This window comes from Acomys minous (assembly GCF_964271855.1).
Source record: "Acomys minous genome assembly, chromosome: 9".
In the NCBI taxonomy this organism is placed as follows: Eukaryota; Metazoa; Chordata; class Mammalia; order Rodentia; family Muridae; genus Acomys; species Acomys minous.
Window position 1 is genome coordinate 50,708,134 of NC_140490.1, and position 25,484 is coordinate 50,733,617.

A 25,484-nucleotide genomic window follows, 5' to 3' on the forward strand; every position below is an offset into this window, starting at 1 on the left:
CTCCAGAGGCTCTTTGCTATATAATCCAGACACTTTGGTTCCCCCACCCTTCTTCTTTCTCTTCTTCTTCTCCCCCCCCCCACCTGCATGTGTCCTCCCCGCCCCCCACCCCGTCTCTGCCACTCCCCCTGCATGGTGGCCAAGAGCTGCTCCCAATAAACCTGCATTTATATAATTTAACTAGTCTTACATTAGCTCATCTCACCACCTTCAATAAGGTTTATCAGGAAGAAGTGAAGAGGTGAAGCTGGGCTGAGACTCCTGAGCGCCTGAGCTCAGCTGGGGACACCCTCCCCTGAGGACTGCTGACTGAAGAAGAGGAGCCCCTAAAGGAAGCTGTTACACTGTAGCAGTCCAGCTCAGCCAAGGATTCCCTGTCCTGGAAGCTACACTGCCTCTGCTGAAGAGCCTTCCTCACAGAGCTGTGTGGCTCTTGGGTTCTGGTGTCTCAGAATACCCTTCCACTGGGCCACTGTCCCGCCTCAGAGCTGTGTGGTGCCTGGCCTCCCAAGTTCCGGGGTACCTTTCCGTCTGAGCAGGAATACCAACACGCTAGGTTCTATTTTGTTGAGCAGTTAGAAATACTTAATCAAATCAAACAAAATAAATCATTTCATTTATAAAGATAATATTCTTATTTCAGCTTCCTCAGTGCGTCTTCTCTAATTGAAAAAAAAAAATGAGGGCCTTTGTAGACGTAGGATAGGTGAGGTTAGCTCTGTGGGAAGCTTCTAAAATCTCCATGTGTCTGAAAAAGGCATTGGCTTAATGAAAGTTCATGTTTATGGTTATCTGAAGTGATAATGGCATCTCACCCATAAATCAGAGAAACCAAACATCTCATTTAGAAATAATAAAATTTAATAGACAAGAAAACATTAGCACAGGGAACACAACAGTAAAGAGTTGCCCTCTCCATTCAACAGCAGTAAGAGTTGTGTCGTTTTGTGTTGTTAATTGCCGTACATTTAAAACTCTTTAAAAGGAACATGTTGGCATTTAAAAATTATTGCCACAACACATATAAAAACTTCAGCACTGCAGACATCACACAAAGTAGCAAAACAGAGAGTGGGTCCAGAGTCTTCTGGAAATCTCTTCCTGCGGTAACTCACCAGCTCACTCAACATTACAGTTAAGACAAAATGAGCATCTTTAAAAGGAAACCTTATAAATATATAAATCCAAACCACAGAACCTCTTAAATATTGTATTTACTCAAAGTACAAAGAGAATTCTGGAAACTGCATCCACAATACCACCTAAAACTAGGGTTTCTGGAATCATAAATGTATTTAGCTCTAAGTAGGGGTTTACATTTCATTGGACCACATCCCACATGTATTTTCCCATTACATGTACCTTGGGCACACATGTTCTGAAAGTCAGTAGTTATACAACTAAAATAAATCTCCTACTCTAGGTAAGTACCCATCTTTCCCTAAATAGGGAGATTGGAATTGGCCCCCTGCAACTATTTCACACAATAAATATTTCACCACAAACAAGTTAACAAAATCTTGGTAAAGCCCTTCACTAAGCATTATGGGTATTATATTGTTAAGTCATCAGTAATGAGTCTCAGAGACTAAGAATCATTCTCTCCTTTTTCTGCCTAGTTTCTGTGAGCATTCTATCCTCCATCTAAAACCTGATAAACAATTTATCCCCATAAATATATACATTCAACACCACCCTCACCCCACCCCCGCTGCATGAAAAGGAGTCCTACTTAAGCTGCGTAGCCTTAAGTCATTATGGAAAATAAATATAAGGACTCAAATCTATGCCCAAACTGACTGAATAGCAGACCACCACAAGTGAGCTGCACTCGGCCCCCTCCACTTCATCCCAGTAACGTGCCTCTTTGAGCAAGGGAGCAGCTTGATGTGACTTCACCTTCTCCTTTGCCTGGACTTCCATAGGACATAAATCTGAACTCAAGTACAACTCAGCAGAACACTTGGGCTGTCACTGCCTAAGGCTAGGGCAGCTGGTAGCCTGTAGCTGGGTTTTCACCAGCACAGGTTCCCCCAGAGTGTTGCAGCAATCAGCAAAGTCAGCCCTAATCGGATTTCCAAAACAAAGAGAGGAAAAGGAATCCTTCATAAACTGATAACAACTAATTTAAATGGAACTTTGTTCAGGATAAGGGATGGGGCTGACGAAGGAATGTGGTTAGAAATCAAACAAAACCAAAATGCGTTAAGGAATTACTTCAGAGAATATTTCCACGTGCAAAAAAAGAACTGCTCAGATCTTCCCAGAGAGGCCTGGGAGAAAAACCACACATGGAGAAGAAGGCCTGTGTTGAAGACAAATGGCCACGCCCTGGCATGAGGCCTACTTTCATGCTAACTTCCTAGAGTCATCTGTCTTCTATAGCAACGTGCCACAGTGGGAGATGTTCAGGAAAGCACCCACAGCGATAAGATGGAGGGACCCTGGGGCAGGCGTGACTGCGCAGAAGAGAGGGGGATCTGAGAGGGGCCAGCAGATCTCAGAGAAGCATGACCTTGATAGAGAAAGCACCTGAGGATGAGTAGGGGTTCCAGTGTCAGGAGAATGGGGGGCACACCCATGCATTTTAGAGCAGTCTGCCTCTGACATCTACCCACCATCATGCCTGCCTTTTTACAAGGACCCTGCCACAATGTAACACAACTTGCCTGGCACCTATCTGAAAACACTCTCTGGGCCTCTGCCTCTGCACCCAGACATCTCACAGCTAGCAGAGGCCCAGGAAAGTTAAGCACACACAGCTTTGCTGCTTGTCTAACCCCTATGAGAAAGTGAACTCTTTTTTCTTTTTTCTTTTTTCTTTTTCTTTTCTTTCTTTTCTTTTTTTTTTTAAATTTTCAGAATCCAGGAAAACCCATCAAGCCAACATCTGGATAAAAAATGGATCACAGATGTATTGGCCACAGGCTTTGTTGAGGCTGTAGACACTAATAGAGAATACAAAAGAAAGCAAATAGGTACGAACATCATTTGAACGCAGCCATATATGCTGAATGTCCTATTTTGCATCTTGATTAAGAAGGAAGTGCCATACAGTCCAGAAATTCATGACAAACACATTGGCAAAACCCATAGACCATAAGTATAACAAGGCTAGAGGGGACGAGGCTAACAAAGACGACACCGAGGGTGACTTTCTTAGACACCAGTAAGTAGATCCCTAAGGGCAAGGAGCTGAAGTACAGCAGACCCAGAAGCCACACCAACACCCGGATGGACGTCTGAAAGAGCAGGGAGGTGCAGTTCCACACCGTCCAATTGTGGGACACTGTGGTGACAGAGTCGAAACTTGCCGGCCTGTAGAACTCTACCACAGGGGTGGAGCTGAGCGAGGGGGAGCTCTCCCTCTGCACCTCCATGATTGTGATAACCAAGCAGTTGGAGGACGTGTGGGAAGGACTGACGAGGGAAGCCAGCCTCTTGGGGGTAAGCAGCAGCTCGGTGGGGTTCTCGGGCAGACACCTCTTCCCTTTGCTTCCACAAGTCAAGTTTATAAGGATGTTATTGTCATCAGGGAGGCTGCTAACCTCGTCATCTGGCAGGCAGGTCTCGAACCTGCAGAAGGGACAGACGATGACACCTTGGGGAGAGTCCCCAAAGTCTAGGATCTTGTAGAGGCATTTGGCACAGACCCTGTGACAGCACTCCAGAACCTTGGGCTTCCTCTGTTTCAGGTTGTACCGATTGTAACAGATCTTACACTCAAGCTCATCTGAGACCTGAGACTCCACAGGCTCCTCCAGCGGCTGGCTGGCCATCTTGAATTATGAATGCAATCTTTTGTAGATGCGCCTGGCTAAGGAGTGACTTGGGTTACAGAGTCCCTGGGAACATCACATCATCCGAGGCAGGCAACGGGGCTGGAAGGGCAGGAAAAGAAGGGAGAGAATCCACAAGTCTTTCCAACATCGTCAGCTCCTCTGTCTCTGGTGCATATTTTTGAAAGGCCACTTGAAGGATCTGCAAAGAAAAACAAAAAAACAAAAACAAACAGATTATAACGAAGCAAGCAGATCACCGAAAAGGTGGTTCGGAGAACTGCTTCATAGCATTTTCTCAGCTCCAAGGATCAGGAGCAACAAACCTAACTAATAAAACCCCTTCTTCTTTCACCTTTCTGGCCCTGGGACAGACAGCTATCACGTCCCGCTTCTGTCTACAACCATCCTAAGAAGGGATTAAGTCCTAATGTGTGTGAAGTGCACTAGGGTATACCTCAGTTCCACCTGCTCAGCAACAAGGTCTGTGTAGCTGGGACAGACTATCTCTTTGAAATTTGTATCAAATTGTGGCCTCTTTGAAACACTGGACTCATTTGCAGCACCATTATAGAAAATAGCTAAGTACCTTCCACAGTGCTTACAAGCCTAGCTGAGAGTCTTCTTGCTGTTGCTTGCTTGTTTGTTTGTTTGTTTGTGACAATGTTACTATATAGCTCAGGCTGGCCCCAAACTCATTGCATAGCCCAAGCTGACACTAAACTCAGCAACCCCCTGACTCAGACCCATGAATGTGGAGATTTGGGGCCAATGCCCCCACCATCTCAGCTTCCCAGGGAAAGTCTAAAGGACAAGCATTAGGGCCTTTTTTTTTTCTCCTCAGGAAGCGTTTTGCTGGAGACTGGAGCATTGGTAAGTGAGGCAGATGGTTTTCTCGTCTTTATCTATTTTGCAAATGCCGTCCGTGTTTGACTATTTGATTCCAATTTTTGTTTCAATGCCAGTCTTGTGCACACACATCTACACAAAGTAGAATAAAACACAAAGCTTCTGACATAAGCACTAGAAACACGTCCAGTTCCTAAGAGAGAGAAGCAAGCATGGAAAACACAACTACACACCCCCCATAAACCCAGGAAAAGTCATCCCCACCCCCCTCCCCGAGTGGCTATCGGGAAATATTCACTATTCACCACATACTGTGTGTCATGAAAATTCTCCCTCTATGGTAAGTAGAAGGTGCAGTGCAACCTGCAGGCCTGATGCTAGCAACAGTGACACTATCTGCGCTGGCTTTGAACAAAGGACAGAAGGCTTATTCATATGCACAGTGGGTCACCTGCAGTCAGTCTCAGTGACCAAGAGCAGCAGTGTCCAAGTTCTCCGGACCATTCCCATTACCTTCAATATGTGTGATATTTGGGGGAGCAGATCTGTGAGTCACTGAGCACACCCCCCCCCCCCCCGCCCTGAGCAGTAATAGCAGGAGGCAGTCACAGCGTTTCTGAAGAAAGACAGCAACTGTGCAATTCAAAATTTGCTGTGGAGCACAACACCCTTAAGGGAAGGAGCAGGGAAGAGCCAACTTAAACTTGGGCAATTTTAAAAATCAAGGGTACGTGCCGTCTTCCTTCTTATTTGTGAATTTTGCTAATTTTCAAATGACTTATTTCATGTCACTGCATAATAGGCATCGGTGGCAAGAAGTGTGCTTGTGACAACATCGATCAATGGACTCTTTGGTTATGAGGCAAAAATTATAATAGATAGGCTTTTTCATCTCTATTCAAAATTGGTCTCTAGGAATTTTCTGTCCTGTGTGGAGTTTGGGGGTCAAATGTGTGTTTATTCTGTAAATGAGCAGGAGCTTTGAGGCTTCTGAACCAGCATAAACAACAGTCAAATGTGTTCTTTAAACGTTGCTTAAAACTCAGTGGCAGTTCCATAGCCTGCCATGCTGTTTCAAAGCTGGCTCTTTCAAGCCCTGCCATGATGACACGGGTGAGGGAGAGCAGGCCCTGCCCTGAGGACAAGGGAGCGGGCCCTGATCCAGGGCTCTGAGTGAACCTCACCTCAACATCTACCCCATGCATGACCTGCTGGAACACATGAAAGGGCCAGACCTGCAGATTCAAAGATTAAGAATCTCCTTGACACATGGTAACTACAGGATATCCAACAGCAGTCCCAGTGAGGACCCAGTAACGATAGTGTAGGCCTCAAGCCAGACCCACGACTCGTAGCAGTGAACATGTGAAAGTAAACATATGTGGACAAAAGGCTATACTGCATGATACACTACAGCTTCTGTGACAAGATTTTTTGTTTATCTGTTTGTCTTATTTTACTGTGGGTAGGAGAGGGATTTTGGTGCATGACGTGTAAATCATAGACATTCAGTAAAGGTATATATTTTTAAAAAGCTGGCTCTTTAACCACTTTCCCACCTGTTTTATGGTTACTATCCAATTCAAATTTTCCGTTTCTTCTTGGGTCAAATTTGGACACATGTCTGAATCTACTTCATCTGGGTTCTTATTTGAATCAATTTTATTCATTGCTGTCTTACGTTATCCTTGTATCTCCAAATATGTCCCTTTCTCACTTATACTTGTTTACTCTTTGTTGCTTTTCTAACCACACACAGAGATTTCTTTATACCAATTTTATTTTGTTTATCAAAGAATTAGCTATATAACGTATCTATCTTACTGGGTTTGTTTCCTCCATTTCAGCTTCCCCTCCCCCCGGTTTGTTTTCTCAAATTTACTTTTGTTTATTTTTTTTCATTCTTTATCCTCATTTTATAATAAAAACACACTCTATTTTCATTTAAATGATAAAGATATGTCAAGACTGTGACTTCCCACTGCTCACGCTCTTGAAGCTTCTGTGGGCTTTTAGACAGCTTGACCTTCCTATTGTTGCTGTTTGTAGTCAGGGCCTCACCACGTAGCCCTGGTTGGCCTGGAACTCACTATGTAGCTCAGGCTAGCCTCCAGCACACTGCCTCCCCCAGTGCTGGAGTTAAAGGTGTGCATCACCAGGCCAGTTCACTTGACTTTTGAGTTATCTTTTGATAAAAATGTTATTTCAATTGTATCATTTATCAGTAGTAAGAAAAAATCACCTTCATTTATTTATTTCTATTAATGGATTATGATCAAAAATGAGAACTTTGAAGAATCTTTCCCTTTGAATTTATTGTTCTTTGTAGCCAAGTATGCTCAACTTTTCTAAGACTTCAGGAAATAAATGTTCTGTATCAGAGAGACATCAGACCCAGCATAGCTATTGAACATAACTTTGTATCTATCACTTATTATCTTCACGGTGGATATGAGATTAGGGAGGAGACAACTGAACAGGATTTATTAAAGTGCCTGGCAGAATTATATTTGTATTTATAGCAGCTCTGTTTACAGGGTCCATGGTACACTACTTTATGTGCTAGTTTTACTTGCCTTATTCAGAGATTCCTCCTCTTTATCCTTAAGAACATCATTCCTTAACTTGCTGGTGCCTGGACCTCAAGCACGGCCTTGTCTAACCCTGACATGGCTCGCTCCACTGACCATTTACCTGGGATCGCTGCCTGGTCAGTCTGCCATTTTCAACTTTGATCACTTTATTCCAAGTGTTTCCTAAAAACAATACACTGTGTGTATGTGTGTATGATGGAGAGAAAGTGTGTGTGAATGAGTTTGTATATGTGTACATGAAATGGAGAGAATGTATGTGAGAGTTTGTGTGTGTGTGTGTGTGTGTGTGTGTGTGTGTGTGTGTGTGTGTATGCATGTGTATGTGCGTGTATGTGTGTGTGTGTGCATGTGTGTGTGTTGCACCTAAGGCCTTGCACATGCTGGACAAATGTTCTACTACTAAGCTACTACCCTGCCCCACTTTTTGTAACACTATTTTGACACAGGACTGGACTACATTGCTCAAGCTGGCCTTTCTTTAACTCACCTTTAGCCAGACCAGTCTCACAACGCCTTCAGCACCAGCTGCCCAAGCAGCTCTTACCACATTCTGGCACCACTAGGCCCATCTTGGGATTTGCCTTTTAACTCAGTCCAACAGTCTCAAAATTAAAAAAAAGAAAAGAAAAAAAGAAATAAAACATATTACTTTAATTCATGTATTTGTATGTACCCATCTATACATAAGTATAAACATGAAACAATAGTTTTTAAAAGACAAGATTATGAGTTCAGGAGATGTGTGTGTGAGAGGGGGGACATAGGAGAAGTTAAAAGGAGAGCGAGGGGCGAGAGGAGTGTAGATAGGTATTCCTATATGAAGTTTCAAAGAAATAAGTTACAAGAAAATGAGCCTAGAAATGACCCCATGGTGTAATGGTTAGCACTCTGGACTGCGGATCCAGGGATCTGAGTTCAAATCTCAGTGGGACCTGTATTTCCTTCCTGTGACCTTCCTCACCGTGAGGGCCCTGGTTCTTTGTACTCTCCCTAAACTCTTACATACAAATTTTAATCCCAGGAGGGAGACCAGCGGGTGCCCATGCGCAGTGTGTTTAGCTGCTGCTGTTTCCCTGCAGGCTCTACCGTGACTCCTCCAGCCCAGGCTCTGGTGCCAAGGGTGAGACACCTTGCAGCTAGCCAACACTTCTTCACAGAAGGCCATTTGCTCTCTGACCGGACGCTGCGTAGAGACTGCTCTTGGGCATCCAACAGCCCGGGAATGAGCAGCGGTGCCTTGAATCACCTCCTAGAGCGTGTTGCTTGTATTTGTCTGATTATTTCCTGTGGCTCTCCCATTACACACATGTTCTCTCAGGAATCCCGTCCCATTATACTTTGGTTCTGGGCTTCAGATCCCCCCACTTGACCAACTGGATGGACTATGGATTCTCTCAAGAACAATCACCACTTCCGTCCTGCAATTCATCGACTGGATTGTCTGAGGGGAAAGTACCATCAGGCTCCATCTTTAATGCCAGCCCAGCCCAGAGAGAAAGCCAGTATCCGTGCCTGACTCTTCACCTTCAGCTCTCACAGGCTTATAGCTGCACCTGAATTTGGAGTTCTAACTCCAAGACGAGCTTGAGGGAGCAGAGGCAGACATGGCTGAGGGCAGGATGATGGCAAACTGCTCCAGCTTGCTGCGCCAGGTTCTTTTCCGTCTATAATTCCTGGGAAGTTTCTTTCACAAGTGTTGATCCGTATGGGGAGTTGTAATAAAAGCTGAATTTGCAGAGAACATTGGTGATGCCAACCGTGCTTCTCATGACATACAGGTATGTAATAAACTGATTTCCATTCCTCGTTCATAACTTATCTCTAAAATTCACATTTTCTAAATGTTCTATACTTTATTTTATTTTTCCTCCTTGGCAGCAGACTATTTGATGCCCAAGAATCTTTTTGCTGTTGTTCACTTGGCTATCTTTCTTTGTAATTTTATTTATTTTTTATTTTATGTTCATTAATGTCTTGCCTGCATGTGTATCAGTGTGAAGGTGTCAGAATTCTTGGAGCTGGAATTACAGACAATTGTGAGTTGACCTGTGGGTGCTGGGGATCTAACCTGGGTCTTCTGGAAGAGCAGTTAGTGCTCTTACCCCACTGAGCCATCTCTCCAGCCCTGTGGTATCTTTCTTAATATTTTTTTCAAGTTTTACATTGTAGTTCAAATAGTTATATTACTATATGCCAGTTAGACTAAAAGGCCATTAGATAAGAATTCTCCATGTTTTTCCTTTTTGAAAAATTATATAATTTTTATAATTTGGACGGTTTGCAGACTAGGAAATAGCACACAAGCATGAGGCCTGACATCAGGTCCTCAGCTCCTACATAAAAAGTCAAATGCAGAACTGTCCCTGTAATCTCAGCCCTAGAAGGGTGGAGACAGGAGGATTCCCAGGACTTGTGGACAAGTTCATCCAAGCTCAATTGGTGAACTTCAGTTCAGATTCAGTGGGACCCTGTCTCAAACACCAAAATGGAAAGACACTCGATATGACCTCTGGCTTCTACACCATAACACCCCCACACACACACCACACACACACACACATACCACACACACACACATACACACACACACCACACACATGACCCCCCACATGCCCCACACACACACCCCATACATACATACCCCCACACCACACACACACACATACACACCACACAAACACACACATACACACCACAACACACCACACACCACACACACACCACATACACACCACACACACCACACACACACCACACATACACACCACACACATCACACACACACACCCCACACACACACCCCATACACACTCCACACATACACCACACACACACACCACACACACACCACACACACCTTTAGACTGCTTGGAATCTTTCCTATTTGGAGCTTCCTTCCTAGATTTCCATTATTTAACTCTTCTATGCCAAATTCTAAATGAACTCATAGTAGATAAATCATCTTGCCAAATAGTATTTATCCTGACCCTTAGTCTGCAAGTTTTCCACAGAAACTCTCCACAGTGCTGACAAACACCCTCTACAGCATAGTGTTAAGTCATCAACAGGTAGAGGAAGCTGTTTCCTCACCCTTTACTCAGCAGGCATGGGGCGTCCATCCCAACAGTCTGAAAGTGAAGCAGCCCTGTGGGGGTTCGGAGCCTGACCTCACGGTGCCTCCCGCTTCTGCCCTTGTCTCCTGCAGCCTGGAGGCTTACAAGAGAAGAAACCCAAGTTAGACTCCTGAAGATCAGAAGCCACAGAAGCCCAAACAAAATCCAGCAGCAAAACCCGTCAACAAGACCATCACAGACCACCCAGCACCAACTTTCCTTCCAGGGCCAATCACATCATTTGAATGCATGGCCCCAAGAAAGACCTGGTGAAACATCACCTCACAGACTTAATACAGTATGCTGAGTCATGAGCAAAGAACATTCTGGTTGCTTAAAGCCAGTTCCCTGAGTTGTAGCCATTGTGAATCTTACGTTAGAAATGACTGGCCAAAATGTAGCTTCTAGCCGGGGGTGGTGGCGCACGCCTTTAATCCCAGCACTCAGGAGGCAGAGGCAGGTGGCTCGCTGTGAGTTCAAGGCCAGCCTGGTCTACAAAGTGAGTCCAGGACAGCCAAGGCTACACAGAGAAACCCTGTCTCGAAAAACAAACAAACAAAATATAGCTTCTATGTATTCTTCTGGACATAAGCCTTCATCATTCTTATTGTAACAATGCTCGCTAATTAAGAGAGTCCCTCTAAAGAACTCAAACATTTTAGAGACATCAAACAAGCTCCCCAATACTAATGGGCAAGTGCAAGTCCAAAGGTACATGAATACCCATGGGAGATAAACCTCTTGCCGAGACGACAGAGGTTCAAATGCAACAGAGCACATGGAAGAGTGAGACCAATATGATCACACTGCCTACTCTTCCCCAGCTCTGCTCTGTGCTATTTGTGTTATCCACTGTCCAATGGCTTTAATTGATAGGCTATGGAGTGAGTTCTGTTCCTTAAAATTATCCCAACTACCAGGTTTCACGAACCCTGAGTCTTGCTCATGAAGGTCATCAGCCATCTGAACTTGGCATTAGTGGGATACATCACCCCCCCCATATGAAACCACAACTACAAAGTTCTCTCTCATGTCCTGGATACTTATCCATCCTGGAGAATAACTATCACTGGCCCTGCCAGGAGATGATGAGACAATATATTTCGAATGGATGCAAGTGCTGTGTTCATTATCTGTGGCTGCTGCTGGTGGTGAGGGCTGATGGCTTGCTCCTCTCCAAAACAAATGGAGCATCACTCTTTAAACATTTTCATTTCTAAAGAATCAGCTTTCATGACATCCTAAGTTCTTTGACTAATATCGCTATCCCTCTGCACATAGCAGGGCAGAGTATTGGTTTTTAATCTAAGCTATTAATAAATCATACAGAGCTGACTTCTCCTTGATGCCATCTCTCACCTTCATAAAGTCTTATGCTCCTAATCCTATTATGTATGGTATTTGAGCCTCAAATTAAGCTTAAGCCACAGATTTGTGACCTACCCCCAAGAAAGTGCAGTTGGATGCTGACTCCTGGTCAGGGCTTGAGTCACCTGATTGGGGAGCATCAATGTCTATGCATCAGCCTCTGACATCAGTCCTAATGCATTGTTTTAACTCAAAATACCAGATTGTTCTACTTTACCAATAAAGACTCAGGAGCGGGATGTTGTGCTGAAAAACTTGCTAGCTCAGAGAGGCAGAGAAAGCACCCAGCTGAACTTCCTACTCAGCTCATGTCCCAATGGAGAAGGCCCAAAAAGGCTCACTAGCTTAGCTGACAGCCCAGGAGGAAAGGGCCAAAAATCCCCAAGGCCAAAGGCTTGCTAGCCCAAGGCCCAAAAAGCCAAAGGCCAAGGAGCTGAGGAGCTCAAGAGCTAGAGAGCTAAACTAAAATCCCAAGATAAAGAGCCAAAGACCCCTTTTATGCTCTGTCTTAGATACTCCTCAACTCAAAGTTCCTTCTACCCTTTAAGCCCTGCCATCTGGTTTCTTGTTCCACCTCTTGACCTAGGGTTAACTTTATTAAACCTTGTGTAGAGAAAGCTCTTGGATTAGAGGTGAATGCTAGGGCAGAGGCACACCATGATCCCCTATTTACAATAAACAGGAAGTGCTTGGATTAAAGGTGTGTGTTAGGGCTCAATCCCAAGAAACAGGGGTTTAAAGGTCAACTTCAGGGATCACAATGGGATCAAAGATCCTGTAACACTAATGATCAGAGGTCTCTCATAAGGAACATTAGTGGCATGCAACTCTGTACAGATGACCACCTCAGAGCTTGCTATGAGTTTCCGTCTCATAAACAATCTTTCCTCAACAGCAACAGGATCCGACTTGGAAAATCTAAAAGAATAGACTCAGCAGATGCTAACCACTCATTCCTGAAAGATCAACAGCTGCTGCCTCTAGAAGAATTTAACCTGTAGTACTGTAACACCCTGATGGTTGCCTAGCAACATACAGAGAGTTCCAGAAAGCCTCCTACAAAGACTAAAACTTTAACTTCAACACTCACCCAAGACCAGACCAATTTAATATGATGGAGAGACATCATCTACCATTGGGAAGTACCAAGTAATTGAAAATCTGTGCTGCTGGGTCTGAGAAATTCCACAGGGCAAGCTGCCTAGTAAGTCAAATCAGAAAGGTCTGGGTTCAAGTGACAGGCCCAGTCTTAATATATAAAGAAGAGGGAGATTAAAGAAGACAGCCAGCAATGGTGAGCTATGATCTGTCCCCTGTGAACTCCATCTCCTGGCCCATAGCTCCACCTGAATTCCCAGAGGCCTGCTGCCACCGGGGACTACCAGGTGACCCCTCCCCGACAATTCCCTACCTGCCTTGTGTTATTTCCCCACAAACCCAGCAGCTGTGAGCCCCACCCTGTCACCTGTGTACCCTATTCCTGGCCCACAGCTCAGCCTACATCCCTGGAGGCCTGATGCCATCAGGACACACAGGTGAGACCCCTATGCCCCAGCCCCCTGCCTCTGGGTCCTCCTGGGTAAGCACAGCAGTAGAAAGCTACACCCTGCTCCCTATGTATTCTTCCCAGTCCACAGCTCTACCTGCATCCCCAGGGGCTTGCTGCCATCAGGAATCACCAGGTGAGACCTGTACTCCTTCCCCATTCACTGTCCACTGATTCCCCCTAAAACACTCCCAACAGAAGTAAAATGAACCTCTCTCCAGTATTTCATTTTCTGGCCCACAACTTGGCCTGCATTATCAGAGGCCTGCCAATAACAAAGACAACCAGATGGCTAAAGGCCAGCATAAGAGCACAATCAACAAGAGCCAGGGCAATATGGCACCACCAGAATCCCCCTAGCTTACTGCAACAAGCCCAGGATAGTCTAACACAGCTGAAGCAAAGAAAGTGACCTTAAATCCAATCTTATGAAGATAAAAGAGGCCTTTAAAGAGAAAATTAATAAATCCCTTAAATAAATACAGGAAAATACAAACAGGTGAAGAAAATGAATAAAACAGTTCAAAACCTGAAAATGGAAATAGAAGCAATAAAGAAAACACAAACTGAGGGATTCCTGGAGATGGAAAACCCAGGTAAGAAAACAGAAACTACATCACCAACAGAATACCAGAGATGGAAGAGAGAATCTCAGGCGTAAAAGGTATGTTAGAAGAAATTGATACATTGGTCAAAGAAAATGTCAAATCTAAAAAGCTTCTAACACAAAACATCCAGGAGATTTGGGACACTCTGAAAAGACCAAAGCTATGAATTATAGTAATAGAAGAAGGAAAAGATTCTGAGCTCAGAGGCCCAGAAAATATTTTCAACAAAATCATAGAAGAAATTTTCCCTAACCTAAAGAAAGATGCCTATAAATGTACAGGAAGCTTACAGAACACCAAATAGATTGGACCAAAAAAGAAAATCATTACACCACATAATAATCAAAACACTAAATGTACAGAACAAAGAAAGAATATTAAAAGTCACAAGGGGGAAAAGCCAAGTAACATACAAAGGCAGACCTATTAGAATTACACTAGACTTCTCAACAGAGACTCTAAAAGCCAGAAGGGCCTAAGGGAGGATTGTTAAATTTCACTCATAAGGTTACCTTTCTGAGTAATAGACATCTGAAGTAGATGGAGGGAGGGAACTGGGTGAGAGAGGAGACTGGGTAGGGGGCTGGGAGAGAAAAATGAAGCTGGCAGAGGGTAAGGGCATCCCTGGCACAGGGAAGGCTCCAGGAGTCTATGGTGGCTACCCTAGCTGAGACTCCTAGCAGTGAGGGATATGGAGCCTTAAGTGGCCACCTCTTGTAGCCAGGCGGAACTTCCAGTGTAGGGAGGGGAACACCACCCCACACACAAAATCTTTGACCCAGCCAACCAATGGCTGTCCCAACTTGAGTCAAATGCCATGAGAGAAACTGACACTGTTAATAATATTCTGCTATACTTGTAGACAGGAAGCAAGCATAACCGTCATCTGAGTGGCTCCACCCAGCAGCTGATGAAAACAGATGCAGCAAAGAGCCACAGCCAAACATTAGGCAGAGCTCAGGGAATCTTATGGCAGAGAGGAAAGAAGGAATGAAAGAGCCAGAGAGGTCAAGGTTGCCACAAGAAAACCTACAAAATCAACTAACCTGGACCCATAGGGGCTCACAGAGACTGAATCACCAGAGAGCATCCATGAGATGGATCTAGGCCTCTACACATATATGTAACAGATGTACAGTTTGGTCCTCATGTGGGACCACTAACAGCAGGAGCAGTGCTGCCTCTGATTCTGTGGCCTGCCTTCAGATTCCTTTCCCCTAACTGGACAGCCCTGTCTAGTTAGAAACTGGGCATACAGGGAGGGGAAGTGAGATGGGAGGGACGGACTGTGAGGAAATGAAGGAGGGGAACTTCCTACTGGGATGTAAATTGATTAATTGATTGAAAATAGTTTACCTTCTTGAAGCAACCATCTGTAAAATTCTCTTGTATAACAGTAAAAGAGCCCCCACAGAATGTGAAATGCATTAAACACCATGATGTGGTGAGAATTTTGGTTTCTTTAAAAACACAGAAATGTTACGGGAATGTGTCTTTATTTTAATCCCAGGTGTGGGATATGGGACTGCTTCAGATTGTCCACAGCAGCTGACTATGGTTTGCCTTGTGCTGTGGTAGGGGGAAGTGAAATTTTGTGGATTCTTGAGAGAACACATAAATGTTAGAACCCTGAGACAGGCAGTGGCTGTTGCTCCTTCTTCTCCTCCTCCTCTTTCTGCTGCTGCTGCTACTAGTACTGGTGCTGGTGCTGGTTGCTGGTTGCTGTTGGTTGCTATTTATCAAGTGGTCATGAGCAAAGAGACAAGTAGAAAAAATTGAAGATCCTGACAGCAAAGATCAACCCTGCCCCCCAAGAAACTTGATGCCCCTAATCAGAAGGAAGTGTTCTAATGATATCAACACCCCTTTTCCCTCTAACCTCCTACCTAGTGCTGAGAAGTTGGAAGGGTAGTAAAGGGTATAGATGAAAGAACCCAATAAAGGAGCCAAAAGGCAAGCTACACCATAGAGGAAAAAAAAAGCAGAGCCAGTGTCAACCCTTGATGTACACATGCACACAGACACACACATACACACAAACACACATACACGTGTGTGTGTACCCCTCACATACAGATGCAAACACACAGCTACACTACACATACACATGCAAAAAAATAACTATGCAAAAGTACTAGAAATTTAAATTATACACATTGATTATTTTTAAAGCACTTTAATATTGTAAATGATAGTAGGAAGAATATGCACTGAACTCAGTATTAGAAGAGGTGCGGGCCCACTTGTAAGTAAAGCATAACTTATCATTCTTGTAGAGAACATGTGAAACAAAGCGGAGAAAGTATAGTAAAGGAACATATGTTGGTAGTGATGAGTGAAACAGTGTGCTTGCTAGGAAAAGACATGACGTAAGTTGTCTACATGAACATAAGGATAAGCATAATGTAAAATGAGTGACATAACCCAATACCTCACTGGCTAAGAAGGGGTACAACTTCTCCCAACATAGATAGGGTATATAAGGTGAGTACAAGGCCACTTCAGGTTGGCTGTGATGTTTACCAACTAAGATCACGCCACTGTGCTGATCAAGTTGGATACAGGTCCCCAAGTCCAAAGACCTATCAGAGACTAGACCAGACTGGGGCCCAGACCTAGAGAAGGAAGCCCCTTGTGGACCACTCAGCACACCAGGCCAGATGGCTAGCCTTACCCGTGAAGCCATCGACCAGGCTACAGCTGTACTCAGCAGACTAGGCGAGGTATCAGGATTTCGGAGTCAAATGTGATGACTGTGTGACTATTAAAGCATCTGTGAAATCTCAATACTCATCTCTTTGAGGTTCTTCCTTTCTTCTACCATTGACAATTCTGGTACACTGTTCCACCCGTGATGAACGGAGATGCAGAAGTAGTCTGAATGAGAAAGACTTCCAGCCCCCCCTTCTCTGTCTGTCTCTGTCTGTCTGTCTGTGTGCATCTCTCTCTCTCTCTCTCTCTCTCTCTCTCTCTCTCTCTCTCTCTCTCTCTCTCTCTTTCTCTGTGTGTGTGTGTGTGTGTATGTGTGTGTGTGTGTGTGTGTGTGTCTCTCTCTCTCTGTGTATGTCTCTGTGTGTGTCTGTCTGTCTCTCTCTCTCTCTCTCTCTCTCTCTCTCTCTCTCTCTCTCTCTCTCTCTCCTCTCTCTTTCTGCCTCCTACTTTTGGAATAATATTTAAGCTCTCAGCTACTGTTCCAGGACCATACCTGACTGCTTGCTGCCATGACTCAGCAAAAATGTGACAATCTAATTAACGCAGTGCTTCAATTAACACTGGGCAAAAAAAATCTCTGAAAAGAAAAAAAAATACTTCCTAAATTCCAGCATATCTAATACATGCCTCTCTAAGATGACAGGAAGAAAAAGAAATACACAACATTAAATTGTATTGAATTCATTTGCCCCAAATGGCTTTTCTCAGTTGTCCTTTTAGAGTCGATTCCAATGAATGTGTCACTTTGCAGCAGAGCCACATAATGTGGCGGTATTGATTGACACACATTCATTCAACTGTGAAGGCGAGGATAAAGTAAACACTGTAATTTTTTTAATGGAACAAAAAATGATACTTGTATTAAAAAAGACTTAGGGAAAAAGATATTTTATTGAGGTTAAATCATTTTAACATGTGACTGACATAACGATGCTCTCTTCCCAAAAGGCAAGGCCAAAAAAAAAAAAAAGAAAGAAAAGAAGAAAAAAGAAAAATAGACAAGCCTCTTTTCTCCCATCAGCTCAAGAAATAAACAATGATTTGAGCTAAGCTTTTTAAGTTAAAAGAAAATTTCTTCCTATTTTTATAGCTGGGAGTAAACAACTCCACTATTGGCATCTTCTGACGACCAGGATTAGTCAGGAAATATATTCTCTGAAGCAAATGAAACTTACAAGCTTTGCTATGCACTGAGGTACCTGGAGCGATAGCTCAGCCTTACAGCCTGGGCTCACACCCAAAAGATGAACTGAGATGCAGCAGGTAGGGGTGAGGTGGGTAGTGAGTGTCCTGAAACAGGACCACTGGGCACCTCACAGCAGGTGCCTTCTGGAAACCATATCCTTACCCAGTGTTATCAGTCAGTGAGTACCCTAGAGTGCACTTTCACTAATCTAGATAGATGGTCCAGTGAGTCACTTGTGTGGCCTCTGCATGCCCCCAAGGGACACTGTCAGCATGAGATAGATGAGGCTGAAGATAGCCCAACATGGCAGACTGCTGTATAGTTTTCTATACTTGGCAGGAACATACTTTAAAATGACTAAGGGTTTAATATAATAATTTGTAAACTCCAATAATGAAGTCATTTATCATTACCAAGTATGATGTACTGTTGCTGTAGGGTAAAATACTTGTTTTGTTATTTTTGTACTGTACTGTTATTTCGAAATGGGGTCTTATCATATAGTCCAGGCCAGCCTCAAACTGTCAATTTTCATGTCACCAAGTCCTGTATGTCACAACCCCAAGCTGTGCAGTACTGTTTCATTTCTGACAACATAGGAAGTTTGCTGACACCAGCATCACCACAAACATGGGTCATACTTTGTTTAGACATTAGGATGGCTTAGCATGTCACTAGGAAATAGAAATTTCCCCAGGTTTATTAGCATTTTATGGGACCTCTATGGTACATATTGTCATTGCTGACCAAGACATAATTTTATTTATTTCATGGAGGGAGGGACATGAAGGTGTACACACATGCCACAGAGCAAGTATGGAAGTCAGAGGCACCTTGCAAGGGCTCAGTTGTCTTACTCTGTCATGTGGGTTCCAGGATCAAACTTGGTTTGTCAGGGCTGGCAGCAAACACCTTTACTGACCATACCACTATCCCCAAGATGCCACTTTCCACAGTGTCTAACTACAGTCTAATGAGAAAGATGGCCAGCAATTATTAGGCCAAATTAGAGACAGCACAGAAGATGATTTTCCTTAATGGAGGGGAGACATCTTCTTGGAAACCTTTAAACCTATATTTAAAATGGGTTTTTGTCATTGGTCAAGTAGCAACCAGGACTATATGAGTGACATGAATGTCCTTAAACAGAAGTTTGAAACACACTCTCTTCTCTTGGCTTTTATTTTCAGGTGTGCAAATCATGCACACTTTACGCCCGTCAATAAACATAAAAATGAAGACAACAGAGCTGGAATTTCAAAAGTCATCAACACCGGGGGAAATGACTGAAACCAGGAACGCGAGGCTAGCGGGAGCGAGGGAAGCGTGTAGAGGACGCGTGCGAGGGATGCCGAGGACTCAGGCCAGGCAGTGAGCTGAGCCATGCTGAGGAAGCTGGCAGCATGAGTTCGGGGAGAAAGAAAAGTAAAAGCAAGCTAGATGGGAAAAGAAAGTCACACCTCAACCCAAGGAAAGATGGGGAGCCTTGGAGGCATGAGAGCGTAGACAGTCACAGGGAGACACAGACATGGAGGACAAGACAGTCTGCAGAGGGATTAGCACTTTGGCCAAGGAAGAGGTCCATGATAAATCTGACCAGACACCATAACGAAGAAGAGAGACGAGGAGGGCACTATAACAGCCTGCTGAGTTAAATGAGCTATGGATGATAAATCAAGAGAGAGCCTTTTCATACGAATGATCATAGACTTGGGCTCTTGGAAACAGCAGTCTTTTTCACTCGGCACTAACATAGAACCAAAGGTCATTAAGTCAAATGGCAGACAGCAAGCCAACTAAACAGAACAGCATCATGAAATTCTAAGTGTCAGTGTTGTGTAATAGTGACATGTGTGATAACAGGGTTTTAAAACTGGATAAAACTACGAGGGGGAAAAATCAATTTCCTTCATTTGGAAAACACATTTTTATGACCTAATGAAACTGAAACTGTAGCGCTATTGATTTTAGGACCTCAGACAGGGACTGCTGATTTATTCTATAAAAACAGTACAACTGCAATGAGGAGATCCTCCTGCCAGAGAGTACACAGTGTCTGGGAAGACTGAAGTATTAGCTATGTCCGAAAGCTGTAGTGTCAGGATGAAGCTTACACAATGTAGTCCATCACTCTTGGAAGATCATCTCTCAGAATGAAGCTCATTCTGAAAATGGACAAGCAAAGTCAACGGTTCAAGAATCCATTCTCCCCCCAACCCTTCTCCTTTGCACAGTTTGCTTTCCGTGTTTCCTTAATGTATCCTAATTAATTGCTGAGGATTCTACCTCAGAGGATGCACTTCCATCAACAAAGAGGGCTGGGCAATGGCTCCTCACACAAGTGTGAGGACCTGAGTTAAACCACTAGAACACACATACATGTACACACACACACACACACACACACACAGAGAGAGAGAGAGAGAGAGAGAGAGAGAGAGAGAGAGAGACAGAGAGACAGAGAGACAGAGACAGAGAGACAGAGAGACAGAGAGAGACAGAGACAGAGACAGAGAGACAGAGAGACAGAGAGAGAGACAGAGAGAGAGACAGAGAGAGAGACAGAGAGAGAGACAGAGAGAGAGAGACAGAGACAGACACAGAGACACAGAGACAGACACAGACACAGAGACAGAGACAGAGAGAGTCAAGACAGTACATGCCTGTAAACCCAGATCTGGTAGACTCTTGAGGCTCCCTAGCCTGCCAGTCTATCCAAATCAGAGAGCTCCAGGTTGAGTGACCAGACCCAGTCTCAAAATATAAGGAAAGGAACAATAAAGGAAAACACCTCGTAGTGACAAAACTCTGACTTCTGCGTAGGCATGAGTACTCCTCACACACACAATTATGTACACACATAAACTCTGACCTCCAAATAGACGTGTGCACTCACATACACACACATACACATGCACACACAAACCATGTACACACACAACCACATAGAAAACAAGAGAAAGTGGCAGAATTATAATATCCTGCACACTTTACTAACTTGCTTGATTAGATAAGACAGCACAGCAGTGCCAGGGGCTGCAGCTGAGGGTGTTTGTAAGACCATCTGGGCCATTTCCTCCACCCAGTGCCTTCCAGGAGCAGACACTGTATGACCCTCAAAACCAAGACTTTGACTACCAGACACTTCCTAGAAGTTTCCCAGTACCTGTCCTAGGTGACAATTATCTGGTTGCTCGCACCATAGGTACAAAGCAGGTGGAGAAGTGAGTCACACACAAACCTGGACCATGACACCTGTGCTAACTGTAAGGTCCCACAGGACAAAGAGAAACAATGGGACGTGTGTGCTGCCGCCTCGGAAGTCTCCTACCCAAGACACTAAAAGTCTATCAAGCCTTCATTTCTAGTTTCCCAGCTAGGGGGAAGGGAGAGATGGTAGGAAGGCAGATTAAATTATGCCACGAGGTAACAGAGGGTTAAAGTTCAGAATAGAGTGTATTCCACATGACGAAGGACCTGATTTTCTCAATTCAACAAAATGTAAGGAGAAACAAGAAAGGAAAAACAGATGGGTCGAGAGACCTCTGTGAGATAACCCACTAAATAAATACGTAGCCCTTGTTTGGACTCTGACTCTGACCCAGTAAGTCGGGGGGTGGGGGGGGTAAAGGGACATTTACAAGACAATAAAGGATATGTGAACAGTGGTCTTACATTTGATGAGGTCAGGAATTATGTTGTTTTCTAGGGTGGTGATAGTATTGTGTATTTTTTTTTTAACCCGTGTCATCTCTTTGTTTTAAGAAAGCATACTACAGTATTCTCAGATGAAATAATATGACATCTGGTCTTTGTTTCAGATAATCCAGTGGGGAGGGGGCAGATAAATGAAGCAAGATTGGCCATATGTTGATCATTGTTGAGGCACCGTGGTTAGGATAAAGGGATTCATTATACCATTTTCTCTACTTTTGAATATATTTAAAATTATTCATCATAAAAAGATAAAAATAAAAGCCATTAGCAAGGCTTTCTGCCTGCTCTCCAACACTTGTGTTTCTGGATGCTGTCTTTATCCCTGCTTCTTCATCTGCCCATTTGCCATGTAATATTCTTATCAGTGAGCAAAATATTTATAGACTACTTTGGACAACATGAGCCCTAGGTTAGGTGCTAGCAATGACCCTAACCTTTAAGAGATGAATGGGAGAGGAGGAGGGTTGTGGAAGGGGGAAGGGAGGGGGGAGGACGGATATGAGGGGGGTGACTCATTATTACAGCTCTTGAAGGAATTCCTACAGGACCAGGAGCACCCAAAGGGGTTGAGGGGACGCAAAAAGGAGTTGACACCACTGGTGCTCCTTCATCACTCCCCGTCACTGGTGCTCAGTCATCACTCCCCATCATCGGTGCTCCTTCATCACTCCCCATCACCAGTGCTCCTTCATCACTCCCCATCACCAGTGCTCCTTCATCACTCCCCATCACCAGTGCTCCTTCATCACTCCCCATCACCAGTGCTCCTTCATCACTCCCCATCACCAGTGCTCCTTCATCACTCCCCATCACCAGTGCTCCTTCATCACTCCCCATCACCAGTGCTCCTTCATCACTCCCCATCACCAGTGCTCCCTCATCACTCCCCATCACCAGTGCTCCTTCATCACTCCCCATCACCAGTGCTCCTTCATCACTCCCCATCACCAGTGCTCCCTCATCACTCCCCATAACAGTTGGAGACAGTGTGCTGAGTCTCACCTGATTTTCTACTTTCTCTTTCTCTCTTAAAGAAAAATCTCCCTTTCCCTCCTGTGGCCTGTGAAACAGGTCTCTTCCTCACTCATTCCCCACTGGGGGCCCATGACTGCTGTGGAGCTCCAGTCTCTCGCAGACACACAGGTGCATGCCTGTGAGCTTCCTTTGCTTACTCCTGTGGCTGCACGGAAGAAAGGCCACACATTACCTCCACACCACAGGATCTGCCAGTGCTACCTAAATGAAAGCAGGAGCAAACAGGCCAAGAAAAACATCAAAATGATACTCAGGGTGTAGCCATAGAATGGAACGGGGAGAAAAATAGAGGAAGAAAGGGTTGCTGGCTACTACCAAAGATGGTTCAACCAATAAGTTTTACATCAGTAACTACAAGACTAGACTTTGAGTCCCTAGCTAGCATAAAGTTTTTAGGCAGAAATCTTTAAAAGGCTCATTTGTTTGGGGCTGGTGAGGTACCTTAGTCGAGTGCTTTCTGTGCAAAGCGATGAGGACTTCAGTTCCACTCTTAGAACCTGCAGGAAAACTTGGGCAGACAAGGCCATAAGCCCAGTGCTCAGGAAGCAGAGGCAGAAGGCTCCCTGGGACTCACTGGCACCGGCTCTAGCCTATCAGCTGAGCTCCAGGTTTTAGCGAAAGACCCTGTCTCAGAAAACAAGGTAGAGAGTGATTGAGGAAGATGACGGGCATGGACCTTTGGCCTCCACATACACGTGTACACACACACACACACACACACACACACACACACACACACACACACACACACGATTCATATGGTCTTTTCTATGTTAGTTCTTTTGGGGTGGTTGTCATACTTTTGTCCAACCTAGTCTGAGGGGCAGGCACAGCAGTGTTCTGGTAGATTCTGACAGCAGGGATTGAAGGAGGAAGCTCTGCTGAGCCAGCTGTCCAGGCCTTTAGGAACACTGCTGGGTTACCTTGCAGCTCCCAAAGTGACTGCAGTCACAACAGAATTCTTAGAAAGAACACCCAGTCAACACTGTGCCTATTTAGTCCAGATAAATACACTGTCCCCGTCCCCACCAGACTGGGGCGCAGTAATTCAGCTCCCTCTAATGAACAGGCTTTGGGTTCCTGAGTAAGCCACTTGGGTAAATCACTTTGCCTTTCTGGGCCACAGCTTCTCACTGAGAAAGTGAGACTTTGTACTTGATAGCTGCAGGCTTCCACGCTTCCGATGTCAGGGTTCTGCGAGCTCGCTTGTAGCTCGTGTGGTAGCAAGTGCAAGCCCAGCCTAAGAAAGAATAGCAATGGTGCCTCCTTTTTGGTCTTTTTGCTCTGAATCCTGCACAGTAAACAGTTTCTTGGTGGTAACTACCATTGATAGAAATCACTTCTAAGGAAAACCAATCACCATGAGACAGCATTAAACCTCCTGCTGAAGACCAGAAAATGGTGGGTTCCACTCCCACTAGTCACTCTCTAGGACCCTGAATGTGTCATTTGAACATTTGAGCCTGCTTCCCTTGCTGAGAACCTGTAGACAGTGCTAACCCTGCCAGCTGTGGGAAGAAGAAAATCAAAACAGTAGATACGTTGTGACTGGATCTAGGCATAAATGCATTACAGTGTGCCTGACAGCTACTCCACTTCTACTTTTCCCCTGGATTTTCATTTAAAACCACTATTGCCCTGTCTGCTACCCTTGACCCACTCTGAGAAGGCCCCTCTCAGCCTATCTTCTCACTAGACCTCAGTGAACCGCGACTTCAGCATAAGCCGCTTCGCCCACGTACACTCCGACTCATGCAAACACCGGCACCTTTTCTATTAGTTCAAGGCCATGTCCTCATCCCTTAAAACGCCTGCCTGAGGGAGGCAATGCTGTCAAAACAGTTGACTGCTGTACAGCCCGCACCTGTTGGTAAGTCCCTACTACTCTTGCCTTTCTAAAAGTTTTGGGGTTGTTTGTTTATTTAACGTGCAATTATAAAATCTTCCCTCACCCTCTTTTTAGGCTATAAACCACAGCTCAGTGATAGAATGCTTGACTAGCATTTGTGAAGAACTGGGTTCTATTCACACACACACACACACACACACACACACACACACACACACACACACACACACAACCATGGCTGAGCTACGGATCATCTATGCCAGAGCAACATCTTTCAAGAGCCCACCTCTGCGCAGCTCACATACCTACAGCTAAGGCTCTCTGGTCTCCCCGTTCTCCTCGGTGAGCAGCTTACTCTATTTGCAAAACTACCTTTGCCCAAGGCAGGAGAAGTTTATCTCTCCTCCAGATGAGTACCAATTACAGCCCAGATCGGCGGACCACAAAGGCTTTCCTTAGCATCCTGCAGAACCTCTCTTTGCCCACCCCAGCATTTAAAAGGCTTTGCCTAAGTGGAGAAGCAGGACCAATCTGTGCCATGGTGTTTCCTTCTAAGAGCCCTAAAAGGCAAAACAAAACAGGCTGGAGATGCAGAAAATGCAGCACGTACAAGGTTAAAACATTAACCAAAACTTTGGGAGGATCTACAGAACTAGGCAGAGATACGACAGAGTTTAGCAAGGAGAGAAGGCCCCTAAAACACCTCTGATTTTCAGTTGGGATCTCTGAAAAGCTACACTCCATGAATAAAACAAAGCCAAAGTAAAATATCACTTCAAAAGAATCAAATATGGAATTAAATCCTTTTAATCCATGTCTGAATCAAAATGACCCTTAACTTATCATTCAGAAGAAAATCCCATGTCCCCTGAAGACAGGTGACATCCAACGCCTCTGCAGTGCTTTCAGGTGCCTCCTGGTGTCCTCTCGACAATCCTGTCTGCACAGTGAGTTCCAGGACAGCCAAAGCTATAATAGAGAAGCTCTGTCTAAAAACAAACAAACCCAAACTTGTCCAGGTGTGGTGGTGCACATCTGTAGTCACAGCAGCAGGGAGCTAAGTGAGGCAGAAGAATCACAGGGCTGATGTCAGCCCGGGTCACACACAAAAGCCTTTCTCCAAAGGAA

At 44.6% G+C, this 25,484-nt stretch overlaps 1 protein-coding gene across 4 annotated transcripts in view; it reads right to left on the bottom strand.

Moving 5' to 3' along the window:
- Positions 1-843: 843 nt before the first annotated feature.
- The window catches only part of RNF182 (ring finger protein 182), a 65,487-nt gene continuing 40,846 nt past the window's right edge, over positions 844-25,484 (bottom strand). For 3 of the 4 annotated variants that reach the window (XM_084796258.1, XM_084796256.1, XM_084796259.1), the window contains exon 2: positions 844-3,981. In XM_084796258.1, the coding sequence (XP_084652384.1) occupies positions 3,036-3,779 (744 nt within the window). In that variant the 5' untranslated portion in view covers positions 3,780-3,981 and the 3' untranslated portion in view covers positions 844-3,035. Of the gene's footprint in view, positions 3,982-10,312; positions 10,436-25,484 lie in introns of all 4 variants that reach the window. The other variant, XM_084796257.1, reaches the window with a different exon arrangement.